The 21,749-nt window shown below is 37.1% G+C and overlaps 1 protein-coding gene across 1 annotated transcript; it reads right to left on the bottom strand.

Annotated features, from left to right (window-relative positions):
- Positions 1–1,730: 1,730 nt before the first annotated feature.
- On the bottom strand, positions 1,731–15,277 carry LOC117333472 (putative tyrosinase-like protein tyr-3). The gene is made up of 3 exons (XM_033892776.1): positions 14,625–15,277; positions 5,382–5,509; positions 1,731–2,975 (listed from the first exon to the last, which is right to left on the bottom strand). Exons 1-3 carry the CDS (start codon positions 14,901–14,903, stop codon positions 2,156–2,158), a joined length of 1,227 nt encoding a protein of 408 aa, XP_033748667.1. The 5' UTR covers positions 14,904–15,277; the 3' UTR covers positions 1,731–2,155.
- Between the last annotated feature and the right edge of the window lie 6,472 nt (positions 15,278–21,749).

Here is a 21,749-nt window from a genome sequence, read left to right on the forward strand (position 1 = left end):
ACAGAGTCTGACACAGTAACAAATACAGGAACGTTGTCTACCATCGACAGAGTCTTACACAGTAACAAATACAGGAACGTTGTCTACCATCGACAGAGTCTGACACAGTAACAAATACAGGAACGTTGTCTACCATCGACAGAGTCTGACACAGTAACAAATACAGGAACGTTGTCTACCATTGACAGAGTCTGACACAGTAACAAATACAGGAACGTTGTCTACCATCGACAGAGTCTGACACAGTAACAAATACAGGAACGTTGTCTACCATTGACAGAGTCTGACACAGTAACAAATACAGGAACGTTGTCTACCATTGACAGAGTCTGACACAGTAACAAATACAGGAACGTTGTCTACCATCGACAGAGTCTGACACAGTAACAAATACAGGAACGTTGTCTACCATTGACAGAGTCTGACACAGTAACAAATACAGGAACGGCGTCTCCCTTAGATGAAGGAGAGGACGGTAACTCCTCCGGAACGTTTTAAAGTGTTTTTATTAGTATGTTGATTTTCTATTCCCCCTGAGTCGTCTGTACTACACGTACGTAATTAATATCTTTAAATATCACCGTTATAAGCATCACCGTGTTTTATACAGTGATTTAAATTCGAACATGTTTGTTTCTCATCTTGTTGATATCTCTGTCTGTGTATCTTCCCTATCAACTCTATATTAAAAAAACCTTTTAACTTTATTCGAAAGTTCACGACATATGCCGTTTCATTTCCGCACGACATAAGCTGATCAATTAATATCCACCCACACCCTCCAGTTAACAGCTACTCATAACACGTGGATTTCTCACACGTGTGCGTATATGAAGAACACATGACCTTTGACACAAAAAAAATTATAATGCAAATGAATTAGAAATCCATTGTTAATATGGTAATAAGCTATCATATCAGGAATTCATAGAAACAGGCCACATGATTATACTACACGGAGTGAACCATTTGTTTTGTATACCTGACTCTCCATATGAGGGGATAATAAATGTCACAGAGAACTGTAAAATATAAACCACAATGTATAGACAGTCATGATAACGGCTATTGTAGATTTACACTATATGATTTATAAAACAGTACAGTAACCTGTTGATACACTTGATTTCTTATGGAACTGGATTATATAATATACACTTTGAGTATATATCATATGAATTAGCCGTTAAGCAGACACGGTACTTTATTTTATGAAAGTAATTCTCTAAACAAAAGTATTAAAGAAATAGAGGTAACACAACGTTTGTTTTTTGTATATGTAATTTCTTTCGGTAGTTCTTTATCCAAAGCAACAAAAAACATAAAAGAATAATAGATAGTAACTACCATAAACAGTAATCACGAGTTTGTGTGACATATTTCTACCACAATAGGAAAGCTATTCCAATGGTGAATTACCTGTTTACGTCAACGTTTGTTTGTTTGTTTTTTGTTTTTGTTTGTTTTTTGTTTGTTTCGTTTTTTGCTTTTCAAATAACAGTTGGAGAGAAAGGATATGCCCGAAAGTGAAATGCTGTTAATTAATATGCAAAATTGCCGATTCATTTCAAATCATGACAACTGGTTAGAAAGTTGACTGTTTTCAAAGCAATACATTGATAAAAAAGTATATGAAAATGCATTATCACAAAAACAATTGTTTTCTTTTTTTTCTGCAACACCGTGAAGCGGCCCTCAAGTGTAAGCCAATAAAAAACCACTGAACGTGATTAAAAATAGTCTTGACTTTGACTTTAAACATATTTTATTGTCAATTAGATTGAGCCAAGGGATTAGGCACGAGTTTTTTTTTAACTTATAAGCGCTCTTTCCATCATAAAATACATTATATGAAAACATTGATATAGGCATAAACATAAAGTAGACACATATAATATTAAACATAGACACATGTTTGCAAAAGGTCACGGTCAACATTTTAACCAATCAAAACATATAAGAGTTGATACCACGTGTGGTATATATTGAATGTTACCCAGCAGTTGTAATGATAATATCATACCTTGGGGACTTGATAGCACCGTCCTATTGAGATCGATATAAATTAACATATTTCATATTTTAAAAGGTTCCACGGTTAGAAGGGGATACTTTATCTGATAAAGGTCTCTAACCATTAGTGTGATAATAGGTTTTATAAATCAAGTACTCTATCTAGCAATGGTAAGAAGTTTAACGTATCTCCTCGAGTTCGGTGATCTATCAAATGGTATTCGAATTTTCTGCCAAGGTGAATAATTCCAATAGCGCTAATACGATATCGAATTTTCCTTATTTTCTCGCTACCAAAGTTATTGCCTTGTGATCTTGCCGATTTCGACTTACACCTTCCAAGAGTTTTGTCACAATAAAGGTCAGAACTTCCACCACAGTCAGGGCACGTGGGAGAAGGAATGTAATGTGTTAGGCTCTCTAGGTGGTCGCTGTAGCCGTATATATTAGGAAGATTTCCAAACGGAGCCATAGTTGCATAAGGGCGATGAGTCACTGGCCCTTTACATGGATAATCGAGTGCTGGATCTATGTCGCCTCTTTTTCGCATGTTTTCTCTGAACATGTACCAGATGTAATCAATGAAGCTGTGATGTAGGAAGAAGATTGGGTCCTGAGGTGCGGTCTCTAGACTCGACATTTGACCGTCCACCCAACGGTGAGGCCCTTCGTGGATATCCTCGATTGAGTTGATGGTTGGCTCCACAGCTCGAGAATGTCGAGTATATCGTAATAACGTGTCTACCATGCTGGATGAGACAAGACTGCCATTGTTTCCAATGTTTCTAACAAGCGATTCATTATCCGGTGTTTTCCAGTCCGCAAATGGACCCGAATCTTCTATTCCGAAACCAGGACCGAAAAACTCAGACGTCCATAGTACCGAGTCTGTAGGATCGGCCATGTCATAGTCCAATCGACTGTCCCAGTAAGGTATGGGAACTCCAAGGGCCGCCTCCAGTCTGGAACAGTCGAAAGAGGAAGACTACTTGAAATGGGATATCGATAATGATATTGATATAATGAATAATTATTGTATCATGCATTAGTATAGATAGTAATATCAGTTTTGACAAATAACAAAAGGGCAGTAACAGGACTAACGTGTGTTAGTCAGAGATTTCGTCTGTAGATACAACGTATGTTAGTCAGAAATTTCGTCTGTAGATACAACGTGTGTTAGTCAGAGATTTTGTCTGTACATACAACGTGTGTTAGTCAGAGATTTCGTCTCTAGATACAATGTGTGTTTGTCAGAAATTTCGTCTGTAGATACAACGTGTGGTACTGAGAGATTTCGTCTGTAGATACATTTGTTAGTCAGAAATTTCGTCTGTAGATGCAATGTGTGTTTGTCAGAGATTTCGTCTGTAGATACAATGTGTGTTAGAGATTTCGTCTGTAGATACAACGTATGTTAGTGAGAGATTTCGTCTGTAGATACAACGTGTGTTAGTCAGAGATTTCGTCTGTAGATACAATGTGTGTTTGTCAGAGATTTCGTCTGTAGATAAAATGTGTGTTAGAGATTTCGTCTGTAGATACAATGTGTGTTAGAGATGTCGTCTGTAGATACAACGTATGTTAGTAAGATATTTCGTCTGTAGATACAATGTGTGTTAGTAAGAGTTTTCGTCTGTAGATACAACGTGTGTTAGTCAGAGATTTCGTCTGTAGATACAATGTGTGTTAGAGATGTCGTCTGTAGATACAACGTATGTTAGTAAGATATTTCGTCTGTAGATACAATGTGTGTTAGTACGATTTTTCGTCTGTAAGGATACAACGTGTGTTATAAGAGATTTGTCGTCTTTGTAGATACAATGTGTGTTAGAGATGTCGTCTGTAGATACAACGTATGTTAGTAAGATATTTCGTCTGTAGATACAATGTGTGTTAGTAAGAGTTTTCGTCTGTAGATACAATGTGTGTTAGTAAGATATTTCGTCTGTAGATACAACGTATGTTAGTGAGAGATTTCGTCTGTAGATACGTATGTTAGTTAGAGATTTCGTCTGTAGATACAACGTGTGTTAGTCAGAGATTTCGTCTGTAGATACAACGTGTGTTAGTCAGAGATTTCGTCTGTAGATACAACGTGTGTTAGTCAGAGATTTCGTCTGTAGATACAACGTGTGTTAGAAATTTCGTCTGTAGATAGAACGTGTGTTAGTCAGAGATTTCGTCTCTAGATACAATGTGTGTTTGTCAGAGATTTCGTCTGTAGATACAATGTGTGTTTGTCAGAGATTTTGTCAGTAGATACAACGTATGTTAGAAATTGCGTTAGTAGATCCAAAGTGTGTTTGTGAGGGATTTCGTGCGGAAACACGCGACTTCAGGCGAGATTTTGTTCAGTTGGGGTGTTTTAGTTCCCACACTAACACACATAACTAAAACACAATTAAGCGAAGTTGAGGGATACCATAGATGTAATCATTTACCTTTATATAGAGTAAATGAAGTTGAAGTTTATTATCATTAGTTTTTTTTTGCCTACAGACTTATGGATTTCGTCCATAGTACAACGTGTGTTAGCAAGAGATATCGCTTACAGCTACAACGTGTGTTGGTGAAAAAATCACTAACAAAACATGTCCATCTTGTAGTGACCACAGAGTCTGTCGTTTAGGGATTGCCCAACCTTTTATGAATTTTTATTACACTGCCTACGCTTCTTCAGGTAATACTTTATTTATGAACATTATGTCACTCTCCTGGCAATATTAGTGATATATTATATAAGTCCATGACTTTAATTTCTTTCGTATGATATGCAACTCCTACTTAATTCTGCCTAAAGCTAATACTATTCTCTATACTGTTTACCTGTGATCACACCTGCTGTGTTACACTCTCGTGTGGTTTACATACTAATGTTGCATGTCAATATATGTACGACTTTAAATAAAGAATCAATCCGTGTAAATCAACTTTTATCACCTGTGCAAGTACCGAAATGTAGAGATAATTATGTAAATGTAATACAACAGACGATACATCATGTGTAAGTACCTAAAGGGAGAAAGATAATTCTGTCAATGTAATACTCACTACAGAAGATACATCATGTTAAGTACCTAAACGGAGAAAGATAATTCTGTCAATGTAATACTCACTACAGAAGAAACATTCTGTGTTAGTACCTTAACGTAGAGATAATAATGTCAATGTAATACTCACTACAGAAGATACATCATGTGTAAGTACCTAAACGGAGAAAGATAATTATGTCAATGTAATACTCACTACAGTAGATACATCGTGTGTTAGTATCAAGATGTAGAAATACTCCTGTCAATGTTTTACTCACAACAGAAGATAATCCTGAGTAAGTACCTAAATGGAAAGATAATTGTGATACTCACAACAGAAGATACATCCTGTGCCAACCAAGAAAGTTCGGTCCTCGATGTGCCTTGTGTAGTGACGCATTACTTCTGTGCAGATCAGAAATAATATCATACGGCACAAACGACCCCTGGCCTTGTAAAGGCTGTATAACAAAGGTAAGCTGTTAACAATCTGATAAAAATCATATTTTACCCTACATAACGGAGACAAGCTTGGTGAATTTGGAGCGAAAATAAGATCAGCAGTGGCTGGGACAAAACGAGGGGACAACATGGCAAATGGTGGCTGGAATATATCAAAATGAGGACGACAAGAGTGGACACCATGATTAGTCGTGGCTAAATAACGAAGTGAGGATGACTAGAGGCTAGAGTGGACAACGTGATTAGTAGTGCTAAATAACAACGAAGTGAATATGACTAGAGGCTAGAAGGGACAACATGGCAAGTGGTGACAGGGATATAACGAAATGGAGAGAGATAGAGGGGACAATATGATAAACGATGGCTGGAATATAACGAAATGGAGAGAGATAGAGGGGACAATATGATAAACGATGGCTGGAATATAACGAAATGGAGAGAGATAGAGGGGACAATATGATAAACGATGGCTGGAATATAACGAAATGGAGAGAGATAGAGGGGACAATATGATAAACGATGGCTGGAATATAACGAAATGGAGAGAGATAGAGGGGACAATATGATAAACGATGGCTGGAATATAACGAAATGGAGAGAGATAGAGGGGACAATATGATAAACGATGGCTGGAATATAATTAAATGAGGGTGGATAGAGAGAATAGAATGACGATGGCCGTTTTTTTCTGTTAAATATATACTTAAGTTATTTAAACCTTCATGGATTTTCCCCGTTCTACACATATAGATGATGTAAACGTTTGTTGCATTTTTTTCCTGCTAAACACATAGTTAATGTTAATGGGTTTTCTCCCTGTCAAACACATATATAATGTAAATATTCGTGGGTTTTCTCCTCGCTATACAGATATATAATGTAAATGTTCGTGGGTTTTCTCCCCGCTATACAGATATATAATGTAAATGTTCGTGGGTTTTCTCCTCGCTATACAGATATATAATGTAAATGTTCGTGGGTTTTCTCCCTGTCAAACACATATCTAATGTAAATGTTCGTGGGTTTTCTCCCCGCTATACAGATATATAATGTAAATGTTCGTGGGTTTTCTCCCCACTATACAGATATATAATGTAAATGTTCGTGGGTTTTCTCCCTGTCAAACACATATCTAATGTAAATGTTCGTGGGTTTTCTCCCTGTCAAACACATATATAATGTAAATGTTCGTGGGTTTTCTCCCCGCTATACAGATATATAATGTAAATGTTCGTGGGTTTTCTCCTCGCTATACAGATATATAATGTAAATGTTCGTGGGTTTTCTCCCTGTCAAACACATATCTAATGTAAATGTTCGTGGGTTTTCTCCCTGTCCAACACATATATAATGTAAATGTTCGTGGGTTTTCACCTCGCTATACAGATATATAATGTAAATGTTGATGGGATTTCTACGTGCCAAACAGATATATAATATATATGTTCGTGGGTTTTCTCCCTGTCAAACACATATCTAATGTAAATGTTCGTGGGTTTTCTCCCTGTCAAACACATATATAATGTAAATGTTCGTGGGTTTTCTCCTCGCTATACAGATATATAATGTAAATGTTCGTGGGTTTTCTCCCTGTCAAACACATATCTTATGTAAATGTTCGTGGGTTTTCTCCTCGCTATACAGATATATAATGTAAATGTTCGTGGGTTTTCACCTCGCTATACAGATATATAATGTAAATGTTCGTGGGTTTTCTCCCCACTATACAGATATATAATGTAAATGTTCTTGGGTTTTCTCCCTGTCAAACACATATATAATGTAAATGTTCGTGGGTTTTCTCCTCGCTATACAGATACATAATGTAAATGTTCGTTGGTTTTCTCCCCACTATACAGATATATAATGTAAATGTTCGTGGGTTTTCTCCTCGCTATACAGATATATAATGTAAATGTTCGTTGGTTTTCTCCCCACTATACAGATATATAATGTAAATGTTCGTGGGTTTTCTCCCCACTATACAGATATATAATGTAAATGTTCGTGGGTTTTCTCCCTGTCAAACACATATATAATGTAAATGTTCGTGGGTTTTCTCCTCGCTATACAGATATATAATGTAAATGTTCGTTGGTTTTCTCCCCACTATACAGATATATAATGTAAATGTTCGTGGGTTTTCTCCTCGCTATACAGATATATAATGTAAATATTCGTGGGTTTTCTCCCTGTCAAACACATATCTAATGTAAATGTTCGTGGGTTTTCTCCCCGCTATACAGATATATAATGTAAATGTTCGTGGGTTTTCTCCCCACTATACAGATATATAATGTAAATGTTCGTGGGTTTTCTCCCTGCCAAACACATATATAATGTAAATGTTCGTGGGTTTTCTCCTCGCTATACAGATATATAATGTAAATGTTCGTTGGTTTTCTCCCCACTATACAGATATATAATGTAAATGTTCGTGGGTTTTCTCCTCGCTATACAGATATATAATGTAAATATTCGTGGGTTTTCTCCCTGTCAAACACATATCTAACGTAAATGTTCGTGGGTTTTCTCCCCGCTATACAGATATATAATGTAAATGTTCGTGGGTTTTCTCCCCACTATACAGATATATAATGTAAATGTTCGTGGGTTTTCTCCCTGTCAAACACATATCTTATGTAAATGTTCGTGGGTTTTCTCCTCGCTATACAGATATATAATGTAAATGTTCGTGGGTTTTCACCTCGCTATACAGATATATAATGTAAATGTTCGTGGGTTTTCTCCCCACTATACAGATATATAATGTAAATGTTCATGGGTTTTCTCCCCACTATACAGATATATAATGTAACTGTTCGTGGGTTTTCTCCCTGTCAAACACATATCTAATGTAAATGTTCGTGGGTTTTCTCCTCGCTATACAGATATATAATGTAAATGTTCGTGGGTTTTCACCTCGCTATACAGATATATAATGTAAATGTTCGTGGGTTTTCTCCTCGCTATACAGATATATAATGTAAATGTTCGTGGGTTTTCTCCCTGTCAAACACATATATAATGTAAATGTCCGTGGGTTTTCTCCTCGCTATACAGATATATAATGTAAATGTTCGTGGGTTTTCACCTCGCTATACAGATATATAATGTAAATGTTCGTGGGTTTTCTCCCCACTATACAGATATATAATGTAAATGTTAGTGGGTTTTCTCCCCACTATACAGATATATAATGTAAATGTTCGTGGGTTTTCACCTCGCTATACAGATATATAATGTAAATGTTCGTGGGTTTTCACCTCGCTATACAGATATATAATGTAAATGTTCGTGGGTTTTCTCCTCGCTATACAGATATATAATGTAAATGTTCGTGGGTTTTCTCCCTGTCAAACACATATCTAATGTAAATGTTCGTGGGTTTTCACCTCGCTATACAGATATGTAATGCAAATGTTCGTGGGTTTTCACCTCGCTATACAGATATATAATGTAAATGTTCGTGGGTTTTCTCCTCGCTATACAGATATATAATGTAAATGTTCGTGGGTTTTCATCTCGCTATACAGATATATAATGTAAATGTTCGTGGGTTTGCACCTCGCTATACAGATATGTAATGCAGATGTTCGTGGGTTTTCACCTCGCTATACAGATATATAATGTAAATGTTCGTGGGTTTTCTCCTCGCTATACAGATATATAATGTAAATGTTCGTGGGTTTTCTCCCCGCTATACAGATATATAATATAAATGTTCGTGGGTTTTCTCCCTGCAAAACACATACATGTAGTTAATGTAAATGTTTGTGAGATTTCTCCTTGCCAAACACATTGATGATGCCAATGATTGTGAGTTATTTACCTACCAAACAGATAGATGATGTACATTCTTATGGGTGTTTACCTGCCAAACAGATGCGATGTAAATGTTTCTGAGTTTTCTCCCTGTCAAACAGATAGTTGATGTAAATGTTCGTGGGGTTTTTCCTTGCCAAACATATATAAAATGTAAATGTTCCTTGGGTTTCTCCCTGCCAAAGAAATAGTTGATATAAATGTTCGTTGGTTATCTCCCTCCCCAACATATATGTAATGTAAATATATGTGGGGTTTCTCTCGGCCAAACATATATGTAATGTTAATATATATGTGGGATTTCTCTCGGCCAAACAGATATATAATGTCAATGTTAGTGGGTTTTCTCCCTGCCAAACAGATATATATAATGAAAATGTTCGTTGGTTTTCTCCATGCCAAACACATAGTTAATGTAACTGTTCATGGGATTTCTCCGTGTCAAACAGATATATAATGTATATGTTCGTGGGATTTCTCAGTGCCAAACACATAGTTAATGTAAATGTTCTTGGGATTTCTCCGTGCATAACAGATATATAATGTATATGTTCGTGGGATTTCTCCGTGCCAAACACATAGTTAATGTAAATGTTGATGGGATTTCTACGTGCCAAACAGATATATAATGTAAATGTTCGTGGGTTTTCTCCCCGCTATACAGATATATAATGTAAATGTTCGTGGGTTTTCTCCCTGTCAAACACATATATAATGTAAATGTTCGTGGGTTTTCACCTCGCTATACAGATATATAATGTAAATGTTCGTGGGTTTTCTCCTCGCTATACAGATATATAATGTAAATGTTCGTGGGTTTTCTCCTCGCTATACAGATATATAATGTAAATGTTCGTGGGTTTTCTCCTCGCTATACAGATATATAATGTAAATGTTCGTGGGTTTTCTCCCTGTCAAACACATATCTAATGTAAATGTTCGTGGGTTTTCTCCCCGCTATACAGATATATAATGTAAATGTTCGTGGGTTTTCTCCCCGCTATACAGATATATAATATAAATGTTCGTGGGTTTTCTCCCTGCAAAACACATATATAATGTAAATGTTCGTGAGATTTCTCCTTGCCAAACATATTGATGATGCCAATGATTGTGAGTTATTTACCTACCAAACAGATAGATGATGTTCTTGGGATTTCTCCGTGCATAACAGATATATAATGTATATGTTCGTGGGATTTCTCCGTGCCAAACACATAGTTAATGTAAATGTTGATGGGATTTCTACGTGCCAAACAGATATATAATGTAAATGTTCGTGGGTTTTCTCCCCGCTATACAGATATATAATGTAAATGTTCGTGGGTTTTCTCCCTGTCAAACACATATATAATGTAAATGTTCGTGGGTTTTCACCTCGCTATACAGATATATAATGTAAATGTTCGTGGGTTTTCTCCTCGCTATACAGATATATAATGTAAATGTTCGTGGGTTTTCACCTCGCTATACAGATATATAATGTAAATGTTCGTGGGTTTTCTCCTCGCTATACAGATATATAATGTAAATGTTCGTGGGTTTTCTCCCTGTCAAACACATATCTAATGTTAATGTTCGTGGGTTTTCTCCCCGCTATACAGATATATAATGTAAATGTTCGTGGGTTTTCTCCCCGCTATACAGATATATAATATAAATGTTCGTGGGTTTTCTCCCTGCAAAACACATATATAATGTAAATGTTCGTGAGATTTCTCCTTGCCAAACATATTGATGATGCCAATGATTGTGAGTTATTTACCTACCAAACAGATAGATGATGTTCTTGGGATTTCTCCGTGCATAACAGATATATAATGTATATGTTCGTGGGATTTCTCCGTGCCAAACACATAGTTAATGTAAATGTTGATGGGATTTCTACGTGCCAAACAGATATATAATATATATGTTCGTGGGATTTCTCCGTGCCAAACACATATCTAATGTAAATGTTCGTGAGATTTCTCCGTGCCAAACAGATATATAATATATATGTTCGTGGGATTTCTCCCTGCCAAACAGATATATATAATGTAAATGTTCGTGAGGTTTTTTACCTGCCAAACAGGGCTGGGCTTTCTTTCATCTAACAAACAGATAAATTATGTAAATTTTTCGTGGGTTTCCTCACCTGGCAAACACATATATGATGTGTTTTTGTTTTTTTGTTTTGTCTAACAAATAAATAAATGATGCAAATTTTTCGTGTTTTTTTTTTTTACTTGACAAGTAGATAAATGATGCTAATTTTTCGTTTTTGTTTTGTTTTATCTGACAAACAGATAAATGATGTAAATTTTTCGTGGGTTTTTACTTGACAAAAAGATAAATGATGTAGATTTTACTTGACATGCAGAAATATGATGTAGATTTTTCGATAGATTTTTTACTACCTGACAAGCAGCTTGATGATATAAATGTTCTTATTTTTTTTTACTTGACAAACAGAAAAATGATGTATGTGTTTCGTGGTTTTTTTACCAGACAAACATATAGGGGATGTAAATTTTTCATTAGTTTTACTTGACAAGCAAATGATGTAAATTTTTGTGGGTTTTATACCTGACAAACAAATATATAATGTATATGTTCGTTGATGTTTTACCTGACAAACAGCTAAGTGATGTAAATGTTCGTGGTAGTTTTTACCTGCCAAACAGGCAGATGAAGTTAAATGTGTAAGCCCATTAGTTGAACATATGTTCTTACGGATTATCTATGTTACCGCGGATCATGATATTACACTGGTGATATTACACTGGTGACATTATCAAGATTTCATTGTCTGCCTACCTCATTAAGGACAGTGATATCATAAGAGACTTATCTCACCAAGTACCGCGATTTTATAGTACAGATATGTTAGTGTTGTATTTCAATGTGCTACTAAACCCGACATGTATGTATATGACAATGCCCTACTAAACCCGACATGTATGTATATGATAGTGTTGTATTTCAATGCCCTACTAAACCCGACATGTATGTATATGACAATGCCCTAATAAACCCGACATGTATGTATATGACAATGCCCTAATAAACCCGACATGTATGTATATGACAGTGTTGTATTTTAATGTCCTACTTAACCCGACATGTATGTATATGACAATGCCCTAATAAACCCGACATGTATGTATATGACAATGTCCTACTAAACCCGACATGTATGTATATGACAATGTCCTACTAAACCCGACATGTATGTATATCACAATGCCCTACTAAACCCGACATGTATGTATATGATAGTGTTGTATTTTAATGTCCTACTTAACCCGACATGTATGTATATGTTAGTGTTGTATTTCAATGCCCTACTAAACCCGACATGTATGTATATGTTAGTGTTGTATTTCAATGCCCTACTAAACCCGACATGTATGTATATGTTAGTGTTGTATTTTAATGTCCTACTAAACCCGACATGTATGTATATGACAATGCCCTACTAAACCCGACATGTATGTATATGACAATGTCCTACTAAACCCGACATGTATGTATATGCCAGTGTTGTATTTTAATGTCCTACTGAACCCGACATGTATGTATATGTTAGTGTTGTATTTCAATGCCCTACTAAACCCGACATGTATGTATATGTTAGTGTTGTATTTTAATGTCCTACTTAACCCGACATGTATGTATATGTTAGTGTTGTATTTCAATGCCCTACTAAACCCGACATGTATGTATATATCACAATGCCCTACTAAACCCGACATGTATGTATATGCCAGTGTTGTATTTTAATGTCCTGCTAAACCCGACATGTATGTATATGACAATGTCCTACTAAACCCGACATGTATGTATATATCACAATGCCCTACTAAACCCGACATGTATGTATATGCCAGTGTTGTATTTTAATGTCCTACTAAACCCGACATGTATGTATATGACAATGTCCTACTAAACCCGACATGTATGTATATATCACAATGCCCTACTAAACCCGACATGTATGTATATGCCAGTGTTGTATTTTAATGTCCTGCTAAACCCGACATGTATGTATATGCCAGTGTTGTATTTTAATGTCCTGCTAAACCCGACATGTATTTATATGTTAGTGTTGTATTTTAATGTCCTACTAAACCCGACATGTATGTATATGACAATGTCCTACTAAACCCGACATGTATGTATATGACAATGCCCTACTAAACCCGACATGTATGTATATGATAGTGTTGTATTTTAATGTCCTACTTAACCCGACATGTATGTATATGACAATGTCCTACTAAACTCGACATGTATTTATATGTTAGTGTTGTATTTTAATGTCCTACTAAACCCGACATGTATGTATATGACAATGTCCTACTAAACTCGACATGTATGTATATGACAATGCCCTACTAAACCCGACATGTATGTATATGACAATGTCCTACTAAACCCGACATGTATATATATGACAGTGTTGTATTTTAATGTCGTACTGAACCCGACATGTATATATATGACAGAGTTGTATTTTAATGTCCTACTGAACCCGACATGTATGTATATGACAATGTCCTACTAAACCCGACATGTATGTATATGACAGTGTTGTATTTTAAGGTCGTACTGAACCCGACATGTATATATATGACAGTGTTGTATTTTAATGTCCTACTAAACCCGACATGTATGTATATGACAATGTCCTACTAAACCCGACATGTATGTATATGACAATGTCCTACTAAACCCGACATGTATGTATATGACAGTGTTGTATTTTAATGTCGTACTGAACCCGACATGTATATATATGACAGTGTTGTATTTTAATGTCCTACTAAACCCGACATGTATGTATATGACAATGTCCTACTAAACCCGACATGTATGTATATGACAATGTCCTACTAAACCCGACATGTATATATATATGACAATGCCCTACTAAACCCGACATGTATGTATATGACAATGTCCTACTAAACCCGACATGTATGTATATGACAATGCCCTACTAAACCCGACATGTATGTATATGACAGTCTTGTATTTTAATGTCCTACTAAACCCGACATGTATGTATATGACAATGTCCTACTAAACCCGACATGTATGTATATGACAATGTCCTACTAAACCCGACATGTATGTATATGACAATGTCCTACTAAACCCGACATGTATGTATATGACAATGTCCTACTAAACCCGACATGTATGTATATGACAATGTCCTACTAAACCCGACATGTATGTATATGACAGTGTTGTATTTTAATGTCCTACTAAACCCGACATGTATGGCAGTGTGTTACTTACTATTGATTCCTTCAGAATGTTGAGTCTATTTACAAACTGTTTCCATTCTTGTCTCGTCATCATTCGGACTTCTTTTCGTGTCCAGCTGCAGCGTTCTATTTTCTTCCCAGTCACTGTGCTATCAATTGTTCTCTTACATTTATCTTTTCTATTTTTACGTCCTTTTTTCTTTGTAGAACATTCCCCATTAGTTGTCCTTTTCTTTTTTCCGTGATTTATTTTCTTTTTTTCACTTCTCGCTTGCCCTTCTTTGCAAATGTCAATCTTGCGTTCCTCCATCCTGCACGTCCCATTATTACATACTTTTGTTTTTGTTAGCCATTGTCGCCATTCATTGGAACCATACCCGTTACACCGAGACAGCGATTTCCAAACAAGTTCCCGGATGTAGAGAAGTACAGCATCAGTCGGCGATGCATCCAAGGCGGATTGATACAGATTTTGATGAAAACAATACACGCTGTCGTCTTGTTTCGTTATTTCAAATTGATCACGACTCCCTCGATATTGTTGGCACTTCCGGTCCCGACTGTGTGTGTGTTGGTATATTCCATGTCCATTGATAAATATGATACTTATTCCAGTGAGCAACAAACAAGTGGTGGTCTGGAATATTTAAAAATGGTATATTAAATTTAAACGTTTCATATGATATGACTCATCAATAAGCGAACTTATTTTATTTATTTGATATGTTAAATATCAAGACCTCCTTGACTCATGTGCTTCATATATGAGTTAATGAATAAATCATATTGAAATAACACGAAAGTCATAGGAATCTTTTAACACTTCACGTGCAAATTCTTTTAGGAACATGATAAACTATCCATCCAACTGCAAAATGGACAGCTACACATGTCTACAGTATATATAGCGAACTGTTCGCCATTCAGCTGTCAGCAGGTACATAAATCATAGCCTCACTGTAATCGCGATGATGTCAGCAACACTTAATTGTCAAGAACTTTTTTCAATAAACTTGTAATGACCCAAAGGTCTGTTTGAGATGATCGCAATGCACTCTGGGAGAGACAGGTTGTTCCGTCCGTAACACGTGGAGCGTATTGTTATGTACTTGTATGCAGATGAGCTGTCAAACTCTATGAAGTAAACGAATTTGAATTTAAAATTGAGCCGACAGCGGCGAGGTTGTGACTTCGTTTGAATACGCACGTGTTTGCTGACATAATTATATAAATTAGACGTTATAATATCATATGTAACAAAAAAGTCCCTTATTAAAAAAATAAGTTTAAAGAAACAATTTTTTTTTTTTTCAGAACTATATGACAAGACGATGAAGTAAGACGTACTTCAAAGTAAATCTTCAGTGATTTCATCCTTCAATTAACCAATCGCCTATGCATGTGCCTTGGTGCATTTTGCTTCTCCCCACAAATAGTCGACAACTGGTTGCCACTGTCGCAGTTCCCTTGGTCTGAGACACGAGACGGGCATGACTATTTGCTGTAGATATTTATCTCGCCGTGTGTGGGACCTCTAAATGGTAACAGACATCTTATCTGTGAGACAGAACTTGTCTTAATCACCAGAAAATCCTTCTCGGACAAGACGTTATATTCATCATGTTCATTTTGTAACGAATGGGAAAGACGTAACAAAGTCTGATACCGCGACAGATAAGCATTCCGTAGCAGTTTGTACATCAAGTCACAACCTGGACAAGACTGCATGACGTCAAACCTATTCCTGATAACGTAAACAAAAGATCATATGACACAAAGCACGCAGGAAAAAAGGAGTCTGGGTCAAAGTTCAAAACCGCACCCAATCAAAGACCGTAAGGTCGTATACCGCTAGTGGTACATGTACATGTATATCAAATATTTATCTAACAATCAATGCACTTATACACAATGGCTTATTGGTTTTCCACCACTACAACTTATTGCCCTGCAAACAAACGTGAAGATATTTGCAATTATATAAAATCTTACCTTCATCCTGTTGGGGATAGTGTGTAGCTTTTCATCAAATCATGGTGCTAATCATATAGTGTGTATCCAATGACATAAGGTAACTTGCAATATATCATATAGATAGCTTCATAGAAGAGTGACACGTCACAATATTTATTGAGTTCGTCTGATATCTTTAAGTCTTTATACGCATATAATACACCGGCAACTTACCCTCACCTGTCAAGGTATTGATAGTGAATACGTCAAAAACTTACCCTCACCTGTCCTGGTAAAGATAGAGAATATACCAACAACTTATCATCACCTGTCCTGGTATAGATAGAGAATATACCAACAACTTACCCTCACCTGCCCAGGTATAGATAGAGAATATACCAACAACTTACCCTCACCTGTCCAGGTATATATAGAGAATATACCAACAACTTACCCACACCTGTCCAGGTATAGATAGGGAATATACCAACAACTTACCCTCACCTGTCCAGGTATATATAGAGAATATACCAACAACTTACCCTCACCTGTCCAGGTATAGATAGGGAATATACCAACAACTTACCCACACCTGTCCAGGTATATATAGAGAATATACCAACAACTTACTCTCACCTGTCAAGGTAAAGATCGAGAATATACCAACAACTTACCCTCACCTGTCAAGGTATAGATAGAGAATATACCAACAACTTACTCTCACCTGTCCAGGTATAGATAGAGAATATACCAACAACTTACCCTCACCTGTCCTGGTATAGATAGAGAATATACCAACAACTGACCCTCACCTGTCCTGGTATAGATAGAGAATATACCAACAACTTACCCTCACCTGTCCTGGTATAGATAGAGACTATACCAACAACTTACCCTCACCTGTCCAGGTATAGATAGAGAATATACAAACAACGTACCCTCACCTGTCCTGGTATAGATAGAGAATATACCAACAACTTACCCTCACCTGTCCAGGTATAGATAGAGAATATACCAACAACGTACCCTCACCTGTCCTGGTATAGATAGAGAATATACCAACAACTTACCCTCACCTGTCCTGGTATAGATAGAGAATATACCAACAACGTACCCTCACCTGTCCTGGTATAGATAGAGAATATACCAACAACTTAGCCTTACCTGTTCAGGTATTGATAGTGAATACGTCAAAAACTTCCCCTCACCTGTCCAGGTATATATAGAGAATATACCAAAAACTTCCCCTCACCTGTCCTGGTATAGATAGAGAATATACCAAAAACTTCCCCTCATCTGTCCTGGTATAGATAGAGGATGTACCAAAAACTTCCCCTCACCTGTCCTGGTATAGATAGAGAATATACCAACAACTGACCCTCACCTGTCCTGGTATAGATAGAGAATATATCAAAAACTTCCCCTCATCTGTCCTGGTATAGATAGAGGATGTACCAAAAACTTCCCCTCACCTGTCCTGGTATAGATAGAGACTATACCAACAACTTACCCTCACCTGTCCTGGTATATATAGAGAATATACCAACAACGTACCCTCACCTGTCCTGGTATAGATAGAGAATATACCAACAACGTACCCTCACCTGTCCTGGTATATATAGAGAATATACCAACAACGTACCCTCACCTGTCCTGGTATAGATAGAGAATATACCAACAACTTACCCTCACCTGTCCTGGTATAGATAGAGAATATACCAACAACTTACCCTCACCTGTCCTGGTATAGATAGAGAATATACCAACAACTTACCCTCACCTGTCCTGGTATAGATAGAGAATATACCAACAACTTACCCTCACCTGTCCTGGTATAGATAGAGAATATACCAACAACTTACCCTCACCTGTCCTGGTATAGATAGAGAATATACCAACAACTTACCCTCACCTGTCCTGGTATAGATAGAGAATATACCAACAACTTACCCTCACCTGTCCTGGTATAGATAGAGAATATACCAACAACTTACCCTCACCTGTCCTGGTATAGATAGAGAATATACCAACAACTTACCCTCACCTGTCCTGGTATAGATAGAGAATATACCAACAACTTACCCTCACCTGTCCTGGTATAGATAGAGAATATACCAACAACTTACCCTCACCTGTCCTGGTATAGATAGAGAATATACCAACAACTTACCCTCACCTGTCAAGGTAAAGATCGAGAATATACCAACAACTTACCATCACCTGTCAAAGTATATATAGAGAATATACCAACAACTTACTCTCACCTGTCCAGGTATAGATAGAGAATATACCAACAACTGACCCTCACCTTTCCTTGTATACATAGATAATATACCAATAACTTACCCTCACCTGTCCTGGTATAGATAGGGAATATACCAACAACTTAGCCTTACCTGTCCAGGTATAGAGAATATACCAACAACTTACCCTCACCTGTCCAGGTAAATATAGAGAATATACCAACAACTTACCCTCACCTGTCCAGGTATAGAGAATATACCAACAACTTACCCTCACCTGTCCTGGTATATATAGAGGATGTACAGGTTAATATGGAGAACAATTTCAATTTGTCTTGATGTGTGGTATTTATTGCATGGCACTAAACACACGATTCTTTCACAGCTTTTAATGTCAGTTATATATCAAATGATACAAAAAGTATATTGTTGCTATGAACTACTGCGTATCAGACCTTTGTTAAATAATGAGGTTTTTGTACCTTGAAGACCTTGATATGTCGTTGGGGCTACGGGGTTTAGGATGATACGCTTTCCAGCCATGTCAGTCCTGCCCTAATGTATTATGACGTTGGGGTAGGTGTTGGTGATACGGTTTCCAGCCTTGTCACAACTGCCCTTGGATATTATTACATTGGGGTAAGTGTGGGTGATATGCTTTCCAGCCTTGTCACAACTCCCCTGGGATATTATGGTATTGGGGTAGGTGTGGGTGATATGCTTTCCAGCCTTGTCACAACTTCCCTGGGATATTATGATATTGGGGTAAGTGTGGGTGATATGCTTTCTAGCCTTGTCACAACTCCCCTGGGATATTATGGTATTGGGGTAGGTGTGGGTGATATGGTTTCCAACCTTGTCACAACTGCCCTTGGATATTATTACATTGGGGTAAGTGTGGGTGATATGCTTTCCAGCCTTGTCACAACTCCCCTGGGATATTATGGTATTGGGGTAGGTGTGGGTGATATGCTTTCCAGCCTTGTCACAACTTCCCTGGGATATTATGATATTGGGGTAAGTGTGGGTGATATGCTTTCTAGCCTTGTCACAACTCCCCTGGGATATTATGGTATTGGGGTAGGTGTGGGTGATATGCTTTCCAGCCTTGTCACAACTCCCCTGGGATATTATGGTATTGGGGTAGGTGTGAGTGATACGGTTTCCAGCCTTGTCACAACTGCCCTGGGATATTATGACATTGGGGTAAGTGTGAGTGATATGCTTTCCAACCTTGTCACAACTGCCCTTGGATATTATGGTATTGGGGTAGGTGTGGGTGATATGCTTTCCAGCCTTGTCACAACTGCCCTCGGATATTATGACATTGGGGTAAGTGTGGGTGATATGCTTTCCAGCCTTGTCACAACTGCCCTGGGATATTATGACATTGGGGTAAGTGTGGGTGATATGCTTTCCAGCCTTGTCACAACTCCCCTGGGATATTATGGTATTGGGGTAGGTGTGGGTGATATGCTTTCCAACCTTGTCACAACTCCCCTGGGATATTATGGTATTGGGGTAGGTGTGGGTGATATGGTTTCCAGCCTTGTCACAACTGCCCTCGGATATTATGATATTGGGGTAAGTGTGGGTGATATGCTTTCCAGCCTTGTCACAACTGCCCTGGGATATTATGGTATTGGGGTAGGTGTGGGTGATATGCTTTCCAGCCTTTCCACTACTGCCTTTTAGGTATTATGTTCTGAAGTCTGGTCTTTGGAATATATGTTGGTGATATGTTTTCAAAACAGTCAATGCCACCAGAGTTTGTTTGTTTTGTTTGTTTGTTTTTATATTTAAACATAATATACTTAGTATATATGATATGAACGGAGTCAAGTGGACTGTGGGGGCCGCGGTGGCCGAGTGGTTAAGGTGTCCCGACACTTTAACGCTAGCCTTCCACCTCTGGGTTGCGAGTTCGAAACCTACGTAGGGCTGTTGCCAGGTACTGACCGTAGGCCGGTAGTTTTTCTCCGGTACTCCGGCTTTCCTCCACCACCAAACCTGGCACGTCCTTAAATGACCCTGGCTGTTAATAGGACGTTAAACAAAAACAAATCAAAAGTGGACTGTGTGTCATTGTAGTTACTATCTTAATTAGAGTTTAGTATGCAAAGTAGGTAAGAGGCAATACATTTCTGTTTTCACTCATCTATAGAAAAATATAAAGAAATATAGTTTCCTTATCAACATAACTGTGAGAATGGCTATCTCGAGATAGAAGTACATTATTTAGCGAGAATTAAAACAGCCATGTTATTAATAAGACAAGTAATAATACTCCCCACGAGCTGTCACGGTCTGTCACTTTATTAGGATGTATCACAACACACATAGACGCTCGAATACAGACAACATGTTTAATTACAATATCATAACGATCACGTTGTCTGCTGTGTGTCATAACGCTTAATTGTCTTCCTGTACTGTTTACACTAATTATAGACGGTACAAAGTTTCCTGTATAGCTTTGTCATTTATAACCACAGTAATTACCATGCGAATGCAGTTTGATATCTATATTTAAATTTTCTACATCTGTAGCTGCCTTGTGAGGATTCTAATGTGATTTTAACTAAAGGAAGTTAACTATTACCAACAGCATACTCCTTTAGATTCAACTTTAATTTTTACGCTAAAGTTTTGGAAGTCACTACGTGTACGCAATGGACGTCTTATACAGCTCAGGGCTGACACGAATTTTTAGATATGTATATAAAATGAATTATGTATAGCTATTTTTTTAGTGTTTAGTAATACAGAGTTTTAAGATCTGGCATAGCGTTATTATAATATAATAACCATTCATAACTCTATACATATTTTACCTTCTACAGACATATACAAAACTTGTCGTTGTGCCAAAAGTATAAGGGATATTGTGTAATAGAGATTTTAATTTCCGTTGAGAATATTCTTATACGTAACGTTCATTTTAAAGAGCGGTTTTAATA

The sequence above is a fragment of the Pecten maximus genome, chromosome 8 (genome assembly GCF_902652985.1).
Source record: "Pecten maximus chromosome 8, xPecMax1.1, whole genome shotgun sequence".
NCBI classification, from domain to species: Eukaryota; Metazoa; Mollusca; class Bivalvia; order Pectinida; family Pectinidae; genus Pecten; species Pecten maximus.

Bases quoted from the DNA above. Each gene is read 5' to 3' on its own strand.
- LOC117333472 (XM_033892776.1), bottom strand. From the start codon at position 14,903: ATGGAGGAACGCAAGATTGACATTTGCAAAGAAGGGCAAGCGAGAAGT. The intron at 5,510-14,624 runs GTAAGTAACACA...TTTGTTATACAG, and splicing joins ACATTCTGAAGGAATCAATA to CCTTTACAAGGCCAGGGGTC. The intron at 2,976-5,381 runs GTGAGTATCACA...CGACTGTTCCAG, and splicing joins CACAGGATGTATCTTCTGTT to ACTGGAGGCGGCCCTTGGAG.